The following is a 22,917-nucleotide window of genomic DNA, read 5'->3' as shown; positions in this document are numbered from 1 at the left end:
ATATATATATATATATATATATATATATATATATATATATATATATATATATATATATATATATATATATATATATATATATATATATATATATATATATATATATACAAGGAAAGAAGAAAACACGTTGCTTTCGTGTAATTCACATCTTCAGAGTACAGACGTGAAGATGTGAATTACACGAAAGCGCTTGGGAAGGCATATACCTAGATCAGTACAGTGATTTACTTGCATATATATATATATATATATATATATATATATATATATATATATATATATATATATATATATGTATATATATATATACACACATACAAGGTGTCCCATAAATTTCCATACATAGGAAAAATAAATTTTATATGAAAATCCATTTTTATTTATATAATATGCTCTACATGACTACCATTCTGTTGAAAACACTCTTCAATGCGTGTCCTCCACTGCTGAAGAACACGTTCAAGCACAGCTGGAGTTATGCTTGTAATGGCGTTGGTGATACGTTGTATGGAAACTTATGGGACACCCTGTATATATATATATATATATATATATATATATATATATATATATATATATATATATATATATATATATATATATATATATATATTGTTAAAAATCTCTTATTACTTATCTCTAATTTTCGGTAAGTTAAAAAAATGCACTTTGATGAATATTGAATTTAAATTTGATTTCATATTCTAAAATACGTCAAACGAAAAATAAATAAACAAATGTTAAAATAACAATAACGAAGATAAGAAACCTGTAGAAAAATAAAAATTGCAACAGTTGTCAATACATTCTAAACAAAATAAAATCAAGACAAATAAAATATTACATGTAATTCTTATCATGGTGTAGATATAAGGTGGTGCAACTGATCATGAATCATGGAACCTTAATATAAGAACAAGTAACCATAGTTTTCCATAACTCATCAATGTGCAATATGAAATGCTGTACTTAATTCATGAAAGCACAGAAAATGAAGTCAACTTTAGTTTTTGTTACATCTTACCTTCTAAATTTTGGTCAGGGTCTGCATTAAAGCATAGTCTTGACTGCAGATGCCAAATCATTTCTTGTAGAAAATGGTGACTGCATACACAATGGCTTCTATTTAGATCTTGAAATAATTTTCCTTTCAAAGGTGTGCTTTTTTCTTCTAGTATTCTCTGCCATCTACTATCTGAAAAAAATATCCAGAATTACTTAGTTACTAAAATTATAATAAGAATAATACCTGCCCCTAGCATCTTCCATGAAAATTTTTTAACTTTCAACATATTATACATCGATGATAATTAGGACTAATACAATCTTACTCTTAGTCTATTTTTTAAATATATTTACAATACAGTACTTACTTTTCCATATCTTTGGGGAATCGATGAAATACGAAATTGGGATGTGTATCCTTTCTCCGTTTGCAGATTATGCACGGGTGTCCTTTACTTGTCATGTTAATAAGAGCATTCATTTGTATATTGCGCTCGTGGGAGGATTCCGATTGTCATATTCAATGTGTAAACTAGCACGACCCGCTCCACACTAGCTACATCTATCCGCCGCGCTACCAAATTTGTGCGTTCGTTCGTGTGTTAACCATTACATGTGAATACCTGATCTTTCCCGTCTTCTCATAGTCTTTGGTAATACTTTAGTATACCGTGAAAACTTTTGAATTTTCTATGACGAGTCTCGTAATATAAAGTTTTCGGATTGTGATTTCTGTTGATTATTATTGCTGTTATATAAAGTATATAAATGTTTAAAATGTATGTTTAAATTCTTGTATGATACTGATGGTTAAGGAAATTAGTAACGGATCAACAAAATTGAAACATGTGTTTATACTTCTTAAATAAAGATGGGCCTTAAGTCACTCCTGCTTTGTAGAAATCGCTGTGGCAGGGTTATGAATGGCTTGGACTAAAATTAATTAATTTAACTGAGGATAAATATTGTAATAATAATCGTTACTGCTGGAAAATGCACTGTAAAGAGCAATTGCTCTTTAATTGGAGGCCGTAGTGACATCTGGCAGCTTGTAGCTGTGCCGTCGCCTGGTCGTCGTCTCGTGTGATGGTGTCAGTGTTCAACAAGCATTACCTTAGTGCAGTGATGTTCGCCCTGTGCTGGGTGTTGTTACAATGTTGTGGGTAGTGCTTGAATGACAGTAAAATGACGTCATCTAACCAACGAGAGAGCCAGAGGCTCTTTGACTACTTTTCTATCATTGGATTAAGTCCTGATGGAGGACTGGAACCTGACCGTTTGCAAGGTATGCCATTGATTTTGTCCTGGGAAGCATAAGCTGAGAATCCACGGAGGCGGCCTTTGTGTGTGTGTGTGTCCTGGCTCAGGACTCCAGATATGACGAAGTGCATCACTCGACTCTATGTCATCCTAATTTATCATGTTTCCTATGATATGGATTTTAGCTTATGCATGGAAGAAAATAATTTTTTGATTATAAATTGATAATTTATCATAACTAATTCCTTTGTAATAACGTACTAGCAGTTAAATGCCGTATCTACGGCATAATGCATAGGTTTAAATAATGGATCACACTGAGTAATGTAAACAGGTAAATCTTATAAGGGTGTTTATACACTACTGTAGATGCTTTTATAAATAATTTAGTCGTATATATCATGGTGTACCTACTTATTAAGTACGCCCTTTAGTTTCAGTATTTTGAGTTTGTATTTGATTTATTCAAATGACTAACACTATAATGGCAAGCTTCTTTCTTTGTGATATAGAACATCCATGTTTCATATATGCACGAATATTGGTGCACCTCGTCAGATTCACATATAGGATAAAATAAGGCCAACATAAGCTGAAAAGGTGGAATATTTTGTATGTAGTACTTAATAATACAAACGATAAGAAACTGAAACGCACTGTTTGAGGTAAATCGCAAATAACCTTATATTTAAGATGATAATAAATGATGTCCATACGCATATTTTTTAGTGACGCGGTACTCACAACACTTGTCTTCCTATTGACAATCTTGTCATACACATCTGTTTATCACTGTGCAGCATCACTTTACAACAGATGCTTCGAACGTGTGTGTATACGGACTCAAAGTTTCAATACCTACTTAGATCTTTCTTGTTTATATTAATAGGAAAGGAAAACATACCTTTCACTGAACTACAGTATTTAGGTTTTCACTACTCCTGTTTTGACAGATCAAGTGGCCTTTTTGCTTAAGTAAACTAAAATTCGAAATGGTGAAATGTAGATAACAAATTGTACAAACTCCTTGCATAGATACCTGGAAAGCTTACATTAATTATACATGTTACGTAAGAACTAGTTCATAGCCCTCGATACTCTGTGCTAGAAGGGAACCCAAAGAAAACATACTGCATTGGAGGATTTTTTTGCAGTTTAGGGTTGGGTCATTAAGGTTTTCTTAAACTGGAACCTAATTAGAATATTTGTATTACATATAGTATGGGAATGCAGCAAATATCTTCTCGATGTTAACTTTCCATTGAACTCTTAACAAACCCGTATCTTAATATTGGTGTGCCCACGTCCGTTGACTGGTGACTTTCTGTGTACTGTATGTTTGTAGGTCTGAGTAAAACTGTCCATTTTAACTCGAATCGGAGTCATCTAAAGATTCACCACCCCAGTGAAATGTTTCATAGAATTGCTGTGAACATTATTACAGGATGTTGCCAGGTATACATATCTATAACCCAACAAAATTCAGGCAGTGATTTCACGGAACCTCTTCAGGGTTAGCCACTTCCCGTTTTTTTTAATCTGCCACTACACCATGGTGTCATTAAACTAAGTGGTGCAAGACGAAGTGTAGAAAGCGATAGTAACGAGCTGAAACTAGTAAATATACTCCATAATTTTCTTAGTCATAACCAGCATACTCATTTTGTATAAATGAATCCATAACCACCACATTTAATTCATATTTATTCACAGTGTACATGTCGAGTTACCGGGCTCATTCATGCTTCTCACTGTCTCGTACTAAATAACTCCATGCTCGACCCACAAACTTTCTTGTAGCATCAAACACATATACTGTAACCCCCAAACCTCACTGTTTCACTTTTGAAGACCGTCCATCTTTTTCTTGACCTATCTGTAGTTGTCGGGCTTTCATTAAATAACCATAGTGGAAATGCATGTCAACTTCTTTTACTTAATGGGTAATTTCTTGGCAGTTAAAAGAGCTCGGCGGTCAGAACAGTCCTTAGAAGTGGCAGTAATAGTGTAGTGAACGCTATGTTGCTCAATTAATTGTTAGTATTTTTGCAGTTTCATGAATTCTGTTTGCGGTAGCTAATGCACGCACTGCTTTTTATGACACCAGTATGTCCAGTATGTATAATCTAAGATATGTAAGAAGCTTATAAGTAAAGGGAAATGTTTGAAGCAGCTGCATACTCCAACTGTCCATTTTCTCATCCTTCCGTTGGATTTTTTCCAAGAAAACAATAGTGACAGTCAAATCTCCACAATTGAATTTCGGAGCCATATACGGTATGTTCATTCTTTTTTGTCGTAGCACTTGTGAGGCAGTTAGATACGTTCTCACTTCGGAGGAAATTTAACGTGTAAATCTCTGAGAATCCTGGTTCATTATTAATAATATTAAGTCTCTATTAGTCAGCCACGGATGTAAGTTAGAATATACAGTATTTACGTGGGAGATGAGCCAAGTTGGTTAACTGAAGTACCGGTACCCTTGAACAATGAAAGAGGGATATAAAGTAAACTTCTCTTGGTAAAATACACGTGTATAAAGACAAAAGTATTCTTGGTGATATATAGGGGATATAAATTTAATATAAAGTAAATTAATCCAGTTTCCACAATTAAATGTGTGTAGCTACTCGTTGGTCTTACCGAGTTCAACATTTACTTGGGCACTCAGTTTTATCTTGCTTACTCTTCATATTTTTCCCCTTGTCCTTGTTTCCCTTTCCATTTTTTTCGTATTAATCCCCCATTTCGGTTGTGAGTGAACTATAGCCTTGAGGAACCAAAGGATTTACAAGATATACAGGGTTCAGATGAAATCTTTACAACTTTGAATAAGTATAACTTCCGAAAGAGATCATATAATTTAACGTATGGACGTGGAATAATGGTGACAAGGAGTGAATATAAACGGTAGGATATGTTATTTTCCGTAAAGCAAACCTCATTAAAATGTGTTTTCATTCTCTATTCATAGTGATTCAAAGTTTTAAAGGTTTCACGTGGACACTTAATTACTGTACAGTACTACAAACAATAGAATACTGTATATAAAATTTCTATGCTGTCACAGTGAGAGCTTTGTTAAGTAATAATTCATATTAATTTCATGTAGCGTATGCTGCGGGCTGAGTGCTGAAAAATCATAGAGCATACCATTCTCGGTTTTTTTTATGGGGATTAGCCCACTCGGGCACAGGTCACTGACCCACATTGAGGCCTGGGGGCGAAAATGTAATAATAATAATAATAATAATAACAATGCGGAATAAGTACGTTTATTTGATATTCTGTTGGGATTGCCAAGAGACCACCATGTCATGTAGGTTGGCCTCGGATTCCGAGATTTGTACGTAAAATTTTCCATTAGCTGGGGATGTGAGAACTTATTTTAACGATCTCACATCAGCCTCGATACAAAGATTGATTATTTATTGGTGATTGGTTCATTAAAATTTTCCCATAACCAGTGATGTAAAAACGTAACTAAATGACTTATTATAGTAAAGGTTCACAGATAGGGTCGTACGTTAACGTTAAATGTTCCCCATAGTTTATGAAATAAAAACGAAATCATTGGTACAACAAGAATGGCTGTCAAACTTATGCCTATATTACAGTGACCGGTGTGTAAATATATATTCCTTCATCGTTCCGTTAGAATAGATAAAAATAACCTTGGTTCTTTAATCACTCATTGTAAAGGGCGACTCGTTCACAGAGCTTCAGTTGTTACCGATATGGGGAGTGGGCATACCAACATGACGGTACGCTAAAGAAAACATCAAAGCATTTCTTCCAGCGTTTCAACTACAAAAACGGAAAAAAATAGTTACTTTTTGGGGGGGACTGGATATGAAGATTTTATTTTTTTTTTATTCTTCATTATTCGTTAATAACTTAAAACGAATTCATACATGGGCTGACTGTATATATTGAATGCAATAATGAATAATTTTTGCAGTATTACACACGTAGGATGATGATAAACCCAAACTACCCTGTATGGTATTGGTTACAGTAATCAAGCTTCAGCTATTGTTGGTCTGTTTGAAGTATTTTAACTCTTGTTATCGGATTCCGTAATGTCACGTATCCTCAGTAAATCGCTAATTAAAACTCTAGCATCTGTCACTCCTTGATTCCTCTTATATAAACACTTTGCTTCGTGGTTAAGAATCTAAGGATCGTATTTTTTTCGTATGAACCCGATTTTTTCCCTTTAAGTTTTGATATTGTTCTTTTGTTATTTGGCGTAAAACATCTGGGTTTTTATGGAAGAGCGAAACAATGATAAACACGCTATAATGAGGATGACGGGGTAGCTCAACGCCAGGGTAAGCACTGCATAGACTAGTACTAAAAACGAGTAGTGTCCAGATGTCGCCAACTGACAAACTGTAGACAAGGTCACTGACTGTAAATGGGCTATCCTTAACTTTTCTCCTGGCAGTCAATTATTGGATCAGGTTTAGGGAGGAATAGTTTAATTATTTTAAACTAATTGGATAAGCAACCATTCCTCGAAGTAAATTTCAGGCAGTTATAAATACTTAAGAGGTGGCAACACTGGGGACGTCCTTGTGCAAGTTTGTGTTCTCTTCTGCGTTAACTGCGACTTGGACGCGGATGTTATTGGAACTCATCAGTTTTTATATTTTATATATGCACGATATTTTATCCTCTCGTACCTGAAGAACCGGGTCCTGGTTATGATATTAGGTTGCTTAAGTCCTGTAGTAGTTTGCAGTGCACTTGGTCCACTTGAGGATTCCCCGTTGCACAGCCACCCCAGGTCTGAGTTAGCGACTACGACTGTTGGGGAAGTCCATCACGTAGCGCTACTGTGTCCTGTCTTTCCTGCAGGAGATTCAGGCGTTACGCTGGTGTTATGCGTTGATGGTGAAAGTTGACACTAGATGCACCGGAGTGCCTGAACCTTTTCACTGGCAGTGAACAAATTGATTCCAATTAATTGGTGTCGGAAGGTTGCTAGTGTCGAGTTTTAGGTCTGAAACTTGTGCTACTTCAGGAACCCCAGTAGCGTAGATAATGGTTGCTGCAAACAGGCGACTTCACTAAAAATTTGTAAGTTGTGATGCTTACAGTGTGAGTGTGGTAGCCATTCTAGGTTTTATTTATATTACGATGTTATCCTTTTCTTTTTGTAAGCGGTAATAAAAGAAAAGGTTTGAAATGCGACCAGACTAGCAACAGTTGCCTTACTTCAGTAATATCACCGTTTTATTGATGTGGAAATAACAGAATTTGCGGGGTTTTCCGGGTTAATCGTGCGTGGCCTCCAGAGGCAGTGGGTGGTGGTAATGGAGGAGGGAGGGAGTGAGTGAGGTTGAGGGGATGGGGTGGCAGTCGAGGGGTTGCAGCAGGGCTGGGTGGGGTGGGGTAGGGTGGCGAGGTTTACTGATAGTGTTCGAGGCTGGGAGGGGGGGCAGCTTATATTGGGAATAGAGGGACAACTTATACGTATTGGGATTGGAGGCGAGTTGGCTGCAGATTACAGTAGATGGTTGTGGGAGGAATATGAGTCCTTTGGGCAAGGGTGGGAAATTAAAAACGAATGTAGGAAAATAAAAGAGTTCCTATAATGAAACCGTTGTGTAGAAAGACTAGTACGGTAAATTGCCAGTCACCAGTTGTAAGATTTTTTTATTAGCACAGTGGTAGTGATGGTTGTTGGTCCTGTTTGAAGGCGGAATGGGGTGATTATTATAATTTTCTTGCAATTGGTAGAACAAAAACCAATTCTGTCCGATATTGTTTTATTGCTCATCACTGTGGCCTTTAAACGTTCCGGGAGGTTTAATAAGTTAGTCGAGCATATTAAACACTTCAAGTATTATTATCACATGGGTATTCAAAGTACCGGGATGGATAAAGGATCGGGATTAAATTAGAATATCCGTATGGCATTATGGGGACGTATAACATGCTCTAACGGATGTAGCAACAGGACGCGAGTTATCTCAGGGTCGTGGCTTGTTTAGGGTGACACAGGGGGCTGTAGAGGTAAGGGTCATTAGCAGGAAGTAAGATTAGAGCATCATGGGCTGTTATGACTAAGGAAGATGAGGAAGTAGGAAGAAGGTTGGTGGGGCGAGGTCGACGGTGGTGGCAGGGGTGTGTGTGTGTGTGCGCATGGTCTGACTGGCTAGTAACACAAGGCCGTCCACTCACCCTGGTCCCACTACCCGACACAGCTCTTCGCCCTCCGCTACTTTGCGTTTTTTCCTCATGTTAATTTTTTTTTAACTCATACATTGTCATTTGTTGCTCTTGTGGTTGCTGTGGATAATTTGTTTTGTGAGTATTGCGTAAGTTAAAAGAATGGGTTGAATTCCTAAGGTAAAATTACTTTGATTTACCAGTAGTTTTATGATTTTAAATTTTTTTTTATTTAGCTGTAATCTTATGGCCTGTTTTCGTAACTTCAATTTATGATTTAATTCTTACGTGGCACTATTAAGTTGGTCACAAGATGAACTGTCTTTATTTTGGGGGTTTATAAATTTTGTATTTTTATTATATCTGTACAAGGTTTAGCGGTCTTGAAAATGGCACACTAGAGGATTAAACAACTTTGGCGGGAATAAATCGTCATGAGGGACCTTAATAAAATTGTACCATCCTCACGTGAGAGAGAACAAGTGGGCACGACGTAACAAGGATGTGTGTCTGGGGGAACTTTAATATAACTAAACTATTTCTCGGAGGTATGAACTGACACACGAATTATATATTATTTGGTATAGTAACGAAAAAAAAAAGGTTTTAAGGCAAGAGTTAAAGGTTAGGTAGTATAGGGCCTGATCCTTGGGGTTGTGAAAGGTTATATCCTGCAGAAGGTCTGGATATGAGCGGGTGAGCAACCTCCTGAGTGAGAGTCAAGTTGACACCACAGAGGTTTTGGCCAAGGACAGGATGGCAATAACCGGGTGGGTGGGAGTTGAGCGTACCACAAACCACTTCTCCACTCTGCGCAGTGGAGCGAATGTCCAGTCTTTCGTTAATATTTCCAAGATAAGGATGAGAGAATGGGACTAGTTTCACATCCTCTGGGAGTAAGCGGTCTGTCATGGAGTCATAAAGTTTCGTAAAGTTAAGTTTTCCCTCGAATTTGACGTGGGCGAACGCATTTAGTTGAGGAGTGTGGGCACAGTTATACGCTTAGAGTGGCCCAGTGTCTTTGTGTCGTAGGTTAAGGCAGGTTTGTTTTGGTATCTCCAGTTAATGAAGGATTTTAACTTGCGAACTTTTGGAGAATGTTGTCCAAGTCTTCCAGAGAAAGAGATGGAGTAGTGGTTTCATTATTTGTATCCGATAAGGAGATATTTTTTTATATGAGTTAGCATATTTCTGAAGAAAAAAAATGGGTAAATGCCATGGAAACAAAATTAGGTCGTCTCCTGTTATAATGATTTTTTACGTATGTTATTTATACACTGGGATTACATTCTTGAATATTTATGAAAGTGGTTCTCACAGCCTTAGAAACCAAACATTAAGAAACAGTGTTGGTTGTGAAACAGGAGACTAAGGTAAACTGGGAGAATAAGGTTAGCTGGGGGAGAATGTGAGACAAAACGGGAGAGAAACGTGAAGTAAACTGGGAGAGAAGTATGAAGTGAATTGAGACACAAATGGCGAGAGTTGTGAGGATGAGGAAGGCAGGCGAAGCGAGAACACATCCGCTGTTTACTGTAGGTTGGCCTTAAGCGCTCGGCTGCTCACTAGAGTCCCTAGGGTCCGCTTGGCTGATAAACGTGAGCCTCCCCAAATTGCATTACAGATTTTTGATGGCTTGTGATTGGTCCAACTTCCAAACGAAAATGTATACTGTATTAGGAAAAAAAAATCATGCAAATATTCCACTAGTTTTTCATTTATTTCGCCAACGAGTATATATACAGTACAGTATGTCACTGATGAAATAATTTATTCATTTTATGTGATTCTATTTCAATGCAACACGAGCAGCCAAGCATAGAGTAATTGATAGCGTGTGGAGATTGAATAGAATTTATTGGTCAATGCGAAGTTAATGAATAACATCAGTGACCATTTAGAGAGAGGAACTTCATGACGGGCCGAGTAATTTTATGAGTCATTGGCTGTAAAACTCTAGATAAGTAAAGTCATAGTTGGGTGACAGAACGCTGACGGGGAACGAATGTGTTTGTGGTTGTATCGTGCACTGCTCTACATTCTGCAGACGCCAACCAGCTGTACCGTGAAGTTGTGGCGGCCTCCCGTAATTGCTGGAAGTCAAGTAAAGGTATGATGTGTGTTTCAGAGTAAATCCGGGTTGAGTTGGGTCAAAGGCCATGGATAATGATAATGAAAATAAGTATTTTGAAAAGTACGAGATATTATTATTTTGTTTATTGTTATATTCAAATCAGTTAAACTAGACTACTAAACTACGAGTGGAGGTCAGTTATATGAGAAGGAATTATGTGGGGGGGGGGGGTGGCTAATGTATAACCTTGGAATGAATTACACGTACATTCACCAAACGACGTCCCGTCAGGTCTCATTGCCATCCATGAACCCCGCTGTGAATCATGTCTCTGAACCCGAAGCAACACAATGTCCCATGCCTCTGTGTTGTTCCGGATTCACTGGTAGTCATAATATTCAACCACATAGTTAAAGAATTATTTTAGGTTATGTTGTTATGTGTTTGTGTTAAAGGAGGCCATGTGGTATAGGTTATGTTGTTACGTGTTTGTGTTACAGGAGGCCATGTGGTATAGGTTATGTTGTTACGTGTTTGTGTTAAAGGAGGCCATGTGGTATAGGTTATGTTGTTACGTGTTTGTGTTACAGGAGGCCATGTGGTATATTTTTCGGAATATTATTTATGTTGGGTTGCATAAACTAAAAGCAACAAAAATTTTCTCAGCGACCTCAGGCGTTGACTACACTAAAGTTTCTTGTATAGTTTGTCATCCCTAAGCCAACGTCACTGTTCAAGTTTCTAGTATTTTAGTTAAGTGACCAGCGATGATGGTGACTTCTGGACCCCGGTGTATACATAGCTATTGTTAAGTTTTCGGGAAAAGTACTCAGTTCTGTACCATGCCTCATTGTTGCAAGTCGTGTACCAGTTTTGGGTAAATTGGGATTTGCCAAACTCACTGATTGTAAACCTTGAAAGCTACTGTTACAAGCTTAAATTAGTAAACGTTTTGATAAGCTTATTGTTTATATATCTCCCACAAGGATGCTTGGTCCTGGCATTGGGGTCCAGAATGTAAGGACGCCGAGAAGTGCCGTACGTGATTCCGGGAAAATATATTAATACGTCAAATATTTCAGTGGTGTACTTTATGGTGTAGTGTGAATATTAAACGTGGAATATGTATCTTTATTTGTTCTGAAGTATCTAGTTAAATGTAATTAAATCCATAATGGGTATTTGGGTCGGCCCTTAACGTGACTGAAAGGGTCATTTATACGGACGGTCGGCTCTTGGGGATAACACAATCGAGAAACAATGTCCCAGCCACCAGGGAGAGTTGACAAATGGTGTTATAACAGGACACTTAAATGGTTATTGGAGCTTACACATCCAGGCCTTTCCGGGGAATGTCATGTGATTAAATTAGCTGCATTTTATCCTTATTTCAAGTTATTATGGATCTTAGTTTTCTCTTCTGGTGTAAGGAGAAATGTTGGAGGTTATATAATACAGTGAAGCCTCTATTTAGCGGACTATAGAGATGAAAGTGTTATTTCGAGGATCCGTTAGATGTGAAACCCTCCATCTAACGGATTATATGGAGAGGGAAGTCCGTTATATGGAGGTTTCACTGGGTAAGTTATGCTGAGTTATTTGTATTAAACAATCCACTTTCTCGTTCGTTCCTCCCTCCCCGTCTCTGCTCCTACTGTAGTTCGTTCCTCCCCGTCCCTACTGTAGTTCCTCTGCTCCTCCAACTGTAGTTCGTTCCTCCCCGTCTCTGCTCAGGTGTAAAGGCGGGGCAGGTGACCAAGTGGCCTATTAGCCTCTAGCACCAGTAAGGTAAGGGAATTAAAAAGATTTGTATCTGTGTTACATTTGGTTTTGGCCACCTGGCACCTGGACCTGAAAAAAAACCGAGTAATTTGAAATGATGGTCAGTTTGTTAGAATTTTGTTGCTTAAAATGTCTCGCGTGAGATTTATTTTATTTGGATATACTGCAATACGGTATATAGATTTGTTGAGTTTGTTATAAAAATTTATCCTAGTTTAATGTACATAATGTTTTCTTTTATTGTTTCAGGACAAATTGTGGAGATCGCGTGAAATATTTAATTAGTGACTCAAAATTTACTTGCCCAGATTTTTTTTTTTTACTTGCCATGGCAAATTTTAGGAGGAAATATGAGTCCCCGGGTTTATTTATTGTGTATATCAACTCTCAGATCACTTAAGACTGTCTAAATTGTGTCAGTGGCGGTAACCCTTGACGTGTGAGGTCATAACCCTGTCACCTCACCTCTCATACCTGCAGGATGTGTGGGGAGGTGGAAGCAACACCTAACCTAACCCTGTCCGCTCACCTCATATCTGCAGGTGTGGAGAGGCGGAAGCAACACCTGTTATTACCTATCCTCCCCTAATTATCACTCCCCCTAACTACCAGTCTCCCCTCATAATTGTGTCTGGTGGTAATTGTTGTCATGTGAAGTCATAACCCTCGTCACCTCACCACAGCTTGGTGGTTCCTTTGATATGTTGACAACTTGACGCCGAACTGAGTAGAGGCGGCGGGTTGGTCACTTAATGTAGAGATGATTTATCAGCACCTGACATACAGTAGGTCACTAATTCTGGAACACTGATAACAAGTTGCTCGTTGATAGATCTCCCTGGTTAAACACGTATGGTGAGGTGGAGTCACGCAACACCTGACATGAAAAGATAACCTAACGTAACCTAACCTAAAAAACGTACCAACAATGAACGCCTGTCATCATTTAGGGCAGGGGTCACCAAACTTTTTTCACAGTGGGCCGGATAACTGAAAGAATGACGAGCGCGGGCCGCATAATCATTCTGTTCAATACTTGCAAGCCAGAACGAAAGCTCTGGTTACGTCAGAGCGTAGGCGGAGATACCACGAGCCGGGGAAGGACTTGGGATCCGGCCCGCGGGCCGTAGTTTGGTGACCCCTGATTTAGGGAATCGGCTTTGTTTCGTGGCTACTGTAACACAAAGCGTAGTTTCTCTTTATAGTGTTGGAACATACATAAGCTGACCTGAAGTGTATAGAATTGTGTACCCGAAGACCAAACACTCTAACATAAACAGTGTCCTTGGCTCTTGTGTGTTTATAAACTATATCTTTGTTGTTTACCAGAATGAATTGTATTTGTTTATTTGTTAGGAATTTATATGTTCAATTGTCTCAGTATTACAGAAAAATTAAGACGGATTAAATATAATGAACAATTCGTCAGATTAAGATACCATTTAAGCGTGTAATGAGATATCACTGGGGTAGATATTTGGTGGAGTTAACATTCTTTTCAGTGGTACAGGAAGCCGTTGTCAAGACTCTTTTTATCGCCAGCGTTTACATCAACCTCATAGGGGATAGGGGTTATAGAACGTCTTTGTAGAGGTATCATCACCCATCCTCCTGACGACACCAAAGAAATTCATGGGATTGCTGCGCAGTGTGTGTGTGTGTGTGAGAGATTTTACGTGAAGAAGAAAATGAGGGTCTTGGTGTGGGATTCATGTTTATTTGTTGTCTAGTCCGTGTTGTCTGGTTCTCTTGTTATCGAGATATTCTGTATTTTCCTCACCATACTATGACGTGATACAGAGTTCAGTCAGCTCGTTGTGTTAAGGAGTGTTTTAGCATCATAGTGTATTTGTCTCAATACATGATGTAATAGTTGCATCTAAATTCATGCTGCCGAGGGAATGTTTTTGTTTCCAAGTACAAAAATTCTGTTATGAGTTGATACTTGTAGGTACACGGGTCAGGTAGTACGTGCTGTGGAAGGAACGCACTTAAGGTGGGAGCGTCACAATTGTGGGTTGTGGGCGACTGCCTACTCGCCTCGCCAGCCCGCCACTGTCGTCTGGCCTCTCCATCCGCGGATGATTCTCAATAACTGTTAGCGAGCCGTGGTGCCGTGACATTTTATGAGTTCGTTTATTCGGAAGTCGACGGCATTTGTAACGATAAAGACTTATTCTTTATCTACACTCTTACTGCCCCTTAATTGTTGACATGAATTTTAAAAATGTTAAAAATTCTTAGCTTTATTATTAATATTATTATTAATATTTATTTTTGCCATATCCGAAGCAGTGTTAGTTTATCGCGGGTGAGGTGCTGAGAGTATGTTGTCATTCCACATTTCCAAATCTCGTAGTGTTGTGAACAGATAAGGTCTACTCTAGTGGGGACAACAGAGGGACTAAGGGTGGTCTACAACAAGAGGGAAGGAGGGAGGGAGGGAGGGAGGGAGGGAGGGAGAGGATACGGGTGGATTACACACGTGTGATGGAGGGCGACTGGAGAGGGAGGGAGAGACAAAGACTTGTGTGGCAGCGAGGGCGATACCGAGACAAGGGGGGAGGTGTGGAGATGGCGGGAGGGAGGATAGTGAAGAGGGTAGGAGGAAGGAAGGAAGTATGGTGGATTGTCAAACAAAGATTGTGTAGATGACCTCAAGAAAGATGTAAATTAGAATACTGTTGAAGAGGGGAGGTAGGAAAGAATCTGGAAAGGAGGGGGGGTGGTGATGTGGCTGAGAAGGAAAGAGTGAAGGTGAAGAGGCTTGGGAAGAGGGAGGGAGGGAGGATGTTGAAGAGACTGGGAAAGAGGGAGAGAGGGATGGTGATGTGGCTGGGTAGGAAAGGGGGAGGGAGATTGTAAAGAGGTTGGGAGGGAGGGAGGGATTATAAAGAGGTAGGAGAGGTTAATAAGTACATACCAGAGGTGGCGCCACACCCGCGCCATCATCATCAACACCGTTACCAACACTCCCGTTAATACACGTGTGTTTTAAAATAATTTCACCGGGAATTCCAACAATATTGTATTAAAAGATAACTGCATATAAATATCTACAAATATAACTCGTTAAACAAAAACACAAACAAGTTATTCATTTGATGTTTGAACCAAAACATAGTTAAAAAATATTTACGGTTTCGATTCGCTGGGGTGGAGGGGGAGGAGGTTGGTTTCATCTCCGTCTGACGTTTTTAATGTTAGTTCAAATGAGCGGCGGTGTGCTTAAGTAGCTGAACGATATTTTGAGTGAAAACTTCTGCGTGAACGATATATTGATATAAATCTTGTTGCTGTGAGGCCAGAGGAAAACGGAGTGATTTAAAAGTTTTACTCCTGGATAATTAAAAGTCAGGGTCCAGGCAGATTCTCAAAGGTTCGTCAGTATCCCTTGAAAACTGATTATGTAAGAATACACTAAAGTGGTTGATTAAAACTAAAGCATAATTTTTTTTACTATAACATCATAATTACATAACGACTCCTACCTTACACCGTCCACTTGTCGGGAGTCGGGACAAAATTAAGCTACGGTATTGGAGTAATTTGCCATTTGTTATTTTGTGTTTTTAGCAATGATGGATGCTCAGAAAATACCAGGTGTCCAAATATACCAGAGGCTCAAAAATGACGGGACAAAAAAAAAAAAGCCTCGTATGACGCTCAAAATAAGTTAAGAACATTTTGTCGGTACTCAGGTGCATTGTGCTTGAAAATTTGTAATAGTAAAATATAACTTGATCAAAAGTATTCCGAGTACTACAAAAAATACTTGTGTCCAGCCATCTGCTATGTAATTTGTCACAGCTGTTTTTTTTTCAATGAGAAGTTTAGAGTGTATTGTCATTGTAACTCCATATTTCTCCATAACTGTGAACTGAAGTAATATTGCTTAATTAGTCGGGGGGAAGTCATGAAGTATTTACCGCTGAGTGTTCCTGTTGCTGGGGTGACGTTAGCTGTAACCCTTCCTTCTCTCTGGCTCGGTAAGTGTTCGCCACTGACTTTTCCTAAGCACAGTAAGGGGAATTCACCACAAAGTTTCCCTGAAGTGAGGTAGAAGCGTTCACTTACTGATCCTTTATGATGTTAGGTAGACGTTCTCCATTAAATCTCTCTTTTTAATACCTGGTAGGCGTTCAGTGGGGATAATCCGGGAGGGGAGCGAGGCCTCAGACCGCCAGGTGTGGGCTGGGTGGGCTAACAACATCGTCAGCTGCTACATGTTTTAATATCTGGCCTGGAGCCCCACATCCACACTACCTCCCCCCACCCCACACCCTTGTTACCCTCCCTCACCCTCTCCACACACGGCTCACGTTGAGATGCCGGACCTCTCAAGTGTTTGGAGAGGATTTTGTGAGGTATACTCCGTCGGGAATGTAGGAAGGGAGTTTCTTATTATATACTGGTTTGGAGGAATTGCTTTAGAAGAAAATTCATCTATATTACTATTTTTTGGAGTATAGGAAAAATATTCATTTATCGCGTTTCTGCACAATAATGTTGATCGTCGTAGGTTGTGTTACACATATTTCAGACTGAAGCTTTAATATGGCTGGGTCTTCTCGGAACATCATCCTCACAGTTCCTTAAAGCGTTAATGTTAAGTCCGGTCATTACTGTTGAGAATAAATCTTACTTCTTCTTCACAATATTCACAGTAATACATTATAATAGCTCACCCCATCATCATGCATAAGGAACAGTTGTTTGTTTACAATGACGGAATCCAGGAACGTAGTGACGTCATCCGCACCAGTCTTAGTAAATTAGATATCTAAACATCCAAGATCCCTTACGTATATACAGGGTGATCAAAAGGTTGCACTGCAGTGATTTTTGTTATTTATATTGTTTTTTATTACTATATATAACGTAGAACTTTTAATAAACGTAAATGCCCTAACATGTTGAACACCGCCCCAGCTCTTCCTTAGTAATATTTCTCAGGACCAAGTGTGTGTGCGCGCGCTTATGGAATGTGTTTATACCAGTGTAAAGACGAGCTCCAGGCGCAATATAATTTAACAACCTTCTAAGCTTTCTCAGTTTTATGCCTTCCAACAGTCAAACTTAGGAGAGAATAAATTTGAGTAAGTGATGCATCTAACATAAAGTACAACAACAAATGAAAATATCACGTTTTTGCACAATAATGTCCAGCTGACTTATATCATATAGACTTATATTATATAGAAATGAATCAACCTTATCCTGTACATTGTATTGGTACAGTAAAGGCAGTTAGTCACGACGGTAAGAGACACTGGTAAGTACAGCAGCTAAGAGATAATAACGACCATCTCGTCAAGCATTAGTAATTACAAGACAAATAATTAAATGCATAAGAATAACAGTAAAATCATAACCGTATTCGAGAAAGACTACAGACCTTGTAATGATTACGGGTTCTCTCTCTGCTGGAACCTGTATTACAAAAATGACAGGTATCGCTGGTAACAATGGGTTGCTACACGTTCAGAGAAAAAGTGAATGTCCAAAATGTAAAACAGATGAGCATAGCAGCCTGCGTGGTACTGTGATGGGGCAATAGTGTTAATATTTATGAAATATCAGCAGTATAGTTTGAGTTGACTTGGAAAAGGGGGAAGAGTAAACCTAAGAAAATGCGACTCGGGAATAGACAAACTTCAGTAGCAGCAGTAGGAAGGGTGAAGAGGGTATGAATTTGAGAAACTTTACCCTGAGCAAGTATACGCGACCAAAAGTGTGGTGTAACCAACTGGGTAATAACAGTGGACAGAGTCTGACCACTGACCAGCATAAGTAACTTGTTCTCAAGGTCAATCCACTTACTGGAGAACATCTAGATTATGACATGTTTTGGCTAGCTGTTACTGCCCCGTTACACAAACGCTTAAGAACATCTCGCCGTTAGGTTAGGTTAGGTTTTGGGAAGTGCCGAACACTAAAGATAAATAAACTGTCCCTATTGACCTTGAGCTGGGGTGAGTTTAGGGGGGTTCATATGCCCCCCCAGTAGATTATTTCCTCATGAAATATTGCCCGCCTCGTAAATTTCGTCTGGCACTAGATTCTCAGGAGGCTTGGAGATGGGAAGGAGTGGAGTAGGAACCCGGGAAGGAGTGAGGGAGTTGGTTTAGTCAAGAGGCCACACACACACATGAAACACCCGGCGAGCTTGGTGGTGAGTTTAAAGTGGTCTCTCTCTCTCTCTCTCTCCACTTGACGACCAGCATAAGTTAGAGACTTGAACTTTATTTGCTTGGACTTCTTTTGGGATATTTTTCTTCCTAACTCAAATCGACACATATTATTATTGCTGAATCATGTTGGCTTTGTGTACAGTTCAAAGAGGAAATATAGTGCCTGTTAAAATTATCAATGGAAGAAATTTATCATTACTGTACTTAAATTTTTTTTTCTCTCTCTCGTGTGTTATGAGGGGATCTTCTATAGAAGATATAGGTTGAATATTTAGTTGTAGGATGTAAAGTGAGGAAGTTTGGTAGTGTGGCCGATTAATTATTTAACTTAATATATATATATATATATATATCCGTAGGGGAATTCTTCTAAACACCAATTGTAAATACAGCTATTTATTAATTAACTCAATGACACAGAAACATTAATAGATCAATATATCGAAGTTGCTAGACACTGACTCTCGGACACAAACATGAAATGGATACACTTCCCACCGTAAGTAACTCACCCTATGGATCGCTCTGACAATGACCACTTGTGACCTGAGGGAGGCCCAGCAGGTGCTGCTGAAGATAGTGCTGGACTATGTCTCCTGTGGGAGACTGCTAGCTGGGGCTCGGTGCTGGGGAGGGAAGTCTCCCTCTGGGGAGGAGCTGTCGGCCCCTTCCCTGTTACAATGATGATCCGAATGATAATGTTTGGGGTCTTGGTGTCTTTAGTTAAGATTGGAAGGAAGGAAAGACGTCGGGATTAGGCGGGGGAAATAGAAGTATACAGTAGATGTGGCGATTAAAAGAATCTGGGCTCAACCAGATCGACGCATCAAGTTTTTCTCGTTATTTCCATTGTTTATCATTGGGTCGTCAGACCTGTGTGTTTGACTTTTGTGTTTTCGTGTTGTCTGCTTTAACTTTTAAGTTTACATATTTTTTGGTGTGTGGTTTCTACCTTTCTTAGCTTTCTTTCCCTCCACCACTACCCTCCTCCACCACTACCCACCCACTACCTCCTCACCTACCCCTCACCACCACTACCCTCCTCCACCCCTACCCTCCTCCACCCCTACCCTCCTCCACCCTCCTCCACCACTACCTCTCTTACACTACCCTCCCTCCCATCCACTACCCCTCCCTCCATCACACCTCTCCATCCTGCCCCTCCACCTACCTCCCTCCATACCCTCCTCACCCACCCCCTCCTCCCCCTACCCCTCCTCCCCTACCCCTCCTCCCTACTACCCCTCCTCCCTACCCTCCCCTCCATCACCCACCCCTCCCCTCCCATCACTACCCCTCCTCCACCACCTACCCCCTCCCCTCCCACCCTACCCTCACCCTACCCCTCCTCCCATCCTACCCCTCCCCTCCTACCCTCCTCCCACCTACCCCTCTCCCTACCCCCTCCCACCTCCTCCCCTACCCTCCCTCCATCCCTTTCCCTCCTCATCTCCCTCCTCCTGCCCTCTCTTCCTCTCCACCCTACCCCACTCCTCCACCACTACCCCTCCTCCACCACTACCCCTCCTCCCATCACTACCCTCCTCCCCACTACCCCTCCTCCACTACCCCTCCTCATCCTGCCCCTCCCTCCCATCCTACCCCTCCTCCACCACACTGCCCTCCTCCACCCCCCCTCCTCCCCACTACCCCTCCTCCCACCACCCCTCTCCATCACCCCTCTCCCATCTCCCCTCCTCCCACCACCCCTCTCCATCTACCCCTCCTCCCCCACCCACCTCCTCTTCCCTACCCCTCCTCCCCACTACCCTCCTCCCACCCTGCCCCTCCCTCCCCACCTACCTCCTCCCATCTTTCACCCCTCCTCATCCCCCTCTCCCCCCCTCTCATCACTACCCCTCCTCCCCACACCCTCCCTCCCACCCCTACCCCTCCCTCCCTCCCTACCCCTCCTCCCACCCTCTCTCTCTCTCTCTCTCTCCACTTCAATGTGTTTTATCTCTCCCCTCTCCCCACGTTCCTCTTCCTCCCTTATACCTCTCCATTCCTCGACCCACCCATTCTCTCCCTCTCTGTGTGTTTCTCCTCTCTTCCCCCTCCCCCATATGTTCTCTCCTCCCTCTCCTCGTGTTCCCTCCTCCCTCCCTCCTACTTGTAATACGAGCTACCAGACTAGTGAAAGCTGCCTCGGTCTCAGCAAACATGGGTCGTCGTAGGCCTAGTAGCATTGTAAATCCCCAGGCCTAACACACTCTTGTCGCTTAACACACTCCATTATTTAATCTGGTGAGTTTCCTGTTTTTTCTTTAGGAATTTTTATTTGTTTTTATTTTTTCATTTCATGTTGTTTTGTTCACCTTCTGCAGGGATTAATTTTGTTTTTCTCTTTATTTTCTATTTTGTTACTCCAAGTTTGACAGGAGTTTTGGATTTTTTATTTATGTTTTTTATTACAATGGTTTCTATTCTGCAGGCATTTGAATTTTTATTTTTGACTTTTTTTTTCATTTAAACTTCGGCAGGAATTTTTTAAGTGTTCCTGCCAAACTTAAGACGGGAATTTTGATTAAAAAATAATTCCGTTAAACTTGGATAGGAGTTTTTTTTTAATTATCTTATTTTATTTTTTTATGCCACATTGGAAGGCATCCTGGCTGGCAGTAATCTCCTCCCCGTGTCCGGCTGCTTTGTCACTGTTGCTCGAGTAACCAATCCATTAGGCTGACCAAAAGGGCTAATCGTATTGGTTTATGGGACAGCGGGTTAAGCTCTCCCGGCGGAAATGGATAAACATTGCCTATAAAATATCACGTTTCAGCAAAATAATATTGGTTCCCCCTCCCTCCCCCACACACACATCCCTCCCCCTCCTTCCCCCACCCCTTAAAACATGTTACGGATAAGATGGCAATCCCTAGTTAACTGTACAGAAAACTCGCTCCAAAATCGACTTCACCCACTACACTAAAAGTCCATTCGTCTCTTATTTGGAATTGAGTTAATTAAATACGTATCTACTATTTATCTATTTATTTTACTTGGTTATTTAGTTATTTATTTTATTTATTTATTTTGTTAGTTATTTTATTTATTACTCTTCTCATTGCCGCTAGTGATTATTGTAAGGTATAGAGTTTGTTTACATCGGGGTTGATTCAGCTACGGAAACCTGGCCAAATTGTGTAACTCTTTTCTAGTAGTGTACAGTATGTAGGTTTTGGGGGTCCCTGTCTCTTACTACACGTTGGTCTATGTAATGATGACAGGAAATTGATTTTGACCACATAATTGGAGAGAGAGGAGTTATTTGGTTTTTGTGTTTCGTGTTTTTCATGTTAAATATTCTTATTGTTCTTTTTCTTTCTCTTCCTTCCTTCGCCTCCTCCTCCTCCTCCTCCTCCTCCTTCTTCCGCCTTTTTATTTTCCTTCTATTTCTCCCCTATTCGTCCTCTTGATTTTCTCTTCTATTTTTTTTCCATCCTGTTCTTTTTCGTATACTCCCCCTCTCCCTCATTTTTTCCCTTTTATTCCTCTCCTTATCTCTCTTTTCTGTCATCTGTGTCCCTCTTTCCTCTCATCTGTCCCTCTTTCCTATCCTCCCCTCTCCTCTCCTCTCTTTCCCTCCCTCCCTCCCTCTCTGTTCCCTCTCTTACACTCTCTCTCTCTCTCTCCCCAAGGTTCACGGGCAGTGAGCTTACCAGATAATAGTTTAAAGGTGCCCCGCTTGTGCGATCCTCAGCCACCCACCGTCCATAACTCCCTGGCTCACTGGTGGTGATATTGGCGGTGTTGGCACTGGTGGTGATATTGTGCGGTGATATTGGCGGTGATATTGGCTGGTGGTGATATTGGTGGTGTTGGCGGTGATATTGTGCGGTGATATTGGCTGGCTTGGCGGTGTTGGTGGTGATACTGGCGGTGTTGGTGGTGATATTGGCGGTGCTGGTGGTGATATTGGCGGTGCTGGTGGTGATATGATTGGCGGTGTTGGTGGTGATACTGGCGGTGTGGTGATACTGGCGGTGTTGGTGGTGATATGGCGGTGCTGGTGGTGATATTGGCGGTGCTGGTGGTGATATTGGCGGTGTTGGTGGTGATACTGGCGGTGTTGGTGGTGATATTGGCGGTGCTGGTGGTGATATTGGCGGTGTTGGTGGTGATACTGGCGGTGTTGGTGGTGATATTGGCTGTGCTGGTGGTGATGTCACTGTTGGTGATACTGGTGGTGATGCTGCTGTTGGTGGTGACACTTAAGCTGGTGGTGATACTGATTACACAGATGGTAGTAGTAGTAGTGGTGATTGATGGGAGAATGGTGGTGATGGTGGTTGAACTTTAATATTGCTAGTAATGGTTAGTGGCGCTAGAGACATTGATACGTAGTCGGTGATAGTTGTGGTTAGTGGTGGATGATAGTGGTAGTTGTGGTGGATGGTAGTGGTAGTTGTGGTGGATGGTAGT

The 22,917-nt window shown here is 40.5% G+C and overlaps 1 protein-coding gene across 5 annotated transcripts in view; it reads left to right on the top strand.

Moving 5' to 3' along the window:
• Positions 1-2,107: 2,107 nt before the first annotated feature.
• LOC121861208 (DENN domain-containing protein 5B-like) overlaps positions 2,108-22,917 on the top strand; it is a 124,012-nt gene continuing 103,202 nt past the window's right edge. For all 5 annotated transcript variants that reach the window (XM_042358834.1, XM_042358832.1, XM_042358836.1 and 2 more), the window contains exon 1: positions 2,108-2,290. In XM_042358834.1, coding sequence (XP_042214768.1) covers positions 2,191-2,290 — 100 coding nt within the window. In that variant the 5' untranslated portion in view covers positions 2,108-2,190. The remainder of the gene's footprint in view (positions 2,291-22,917) is intronic.

This window comes from Homarus americanus, unplaced genomic scaffold (genome assembly GCF_018991925.1).
Source record: "Homarus americanus isolate GMGI-L3 unplaced genomic scaffold, GMGI_Hamer_2.0 scaffold21314, whole genome shotgun sequence".
NCBI classification, from domain to species: domain Eukaryota; kingdom Metazoa; phylum Arthropoda; class Malacostraca; order Decapoda; family Nephropidae; genus Homarus; species Homarus americanus.
Note: the sequence above shows the minus strand (reverse complement) of the source record. Positions and strands in the feature narration are given on the sequence as shown.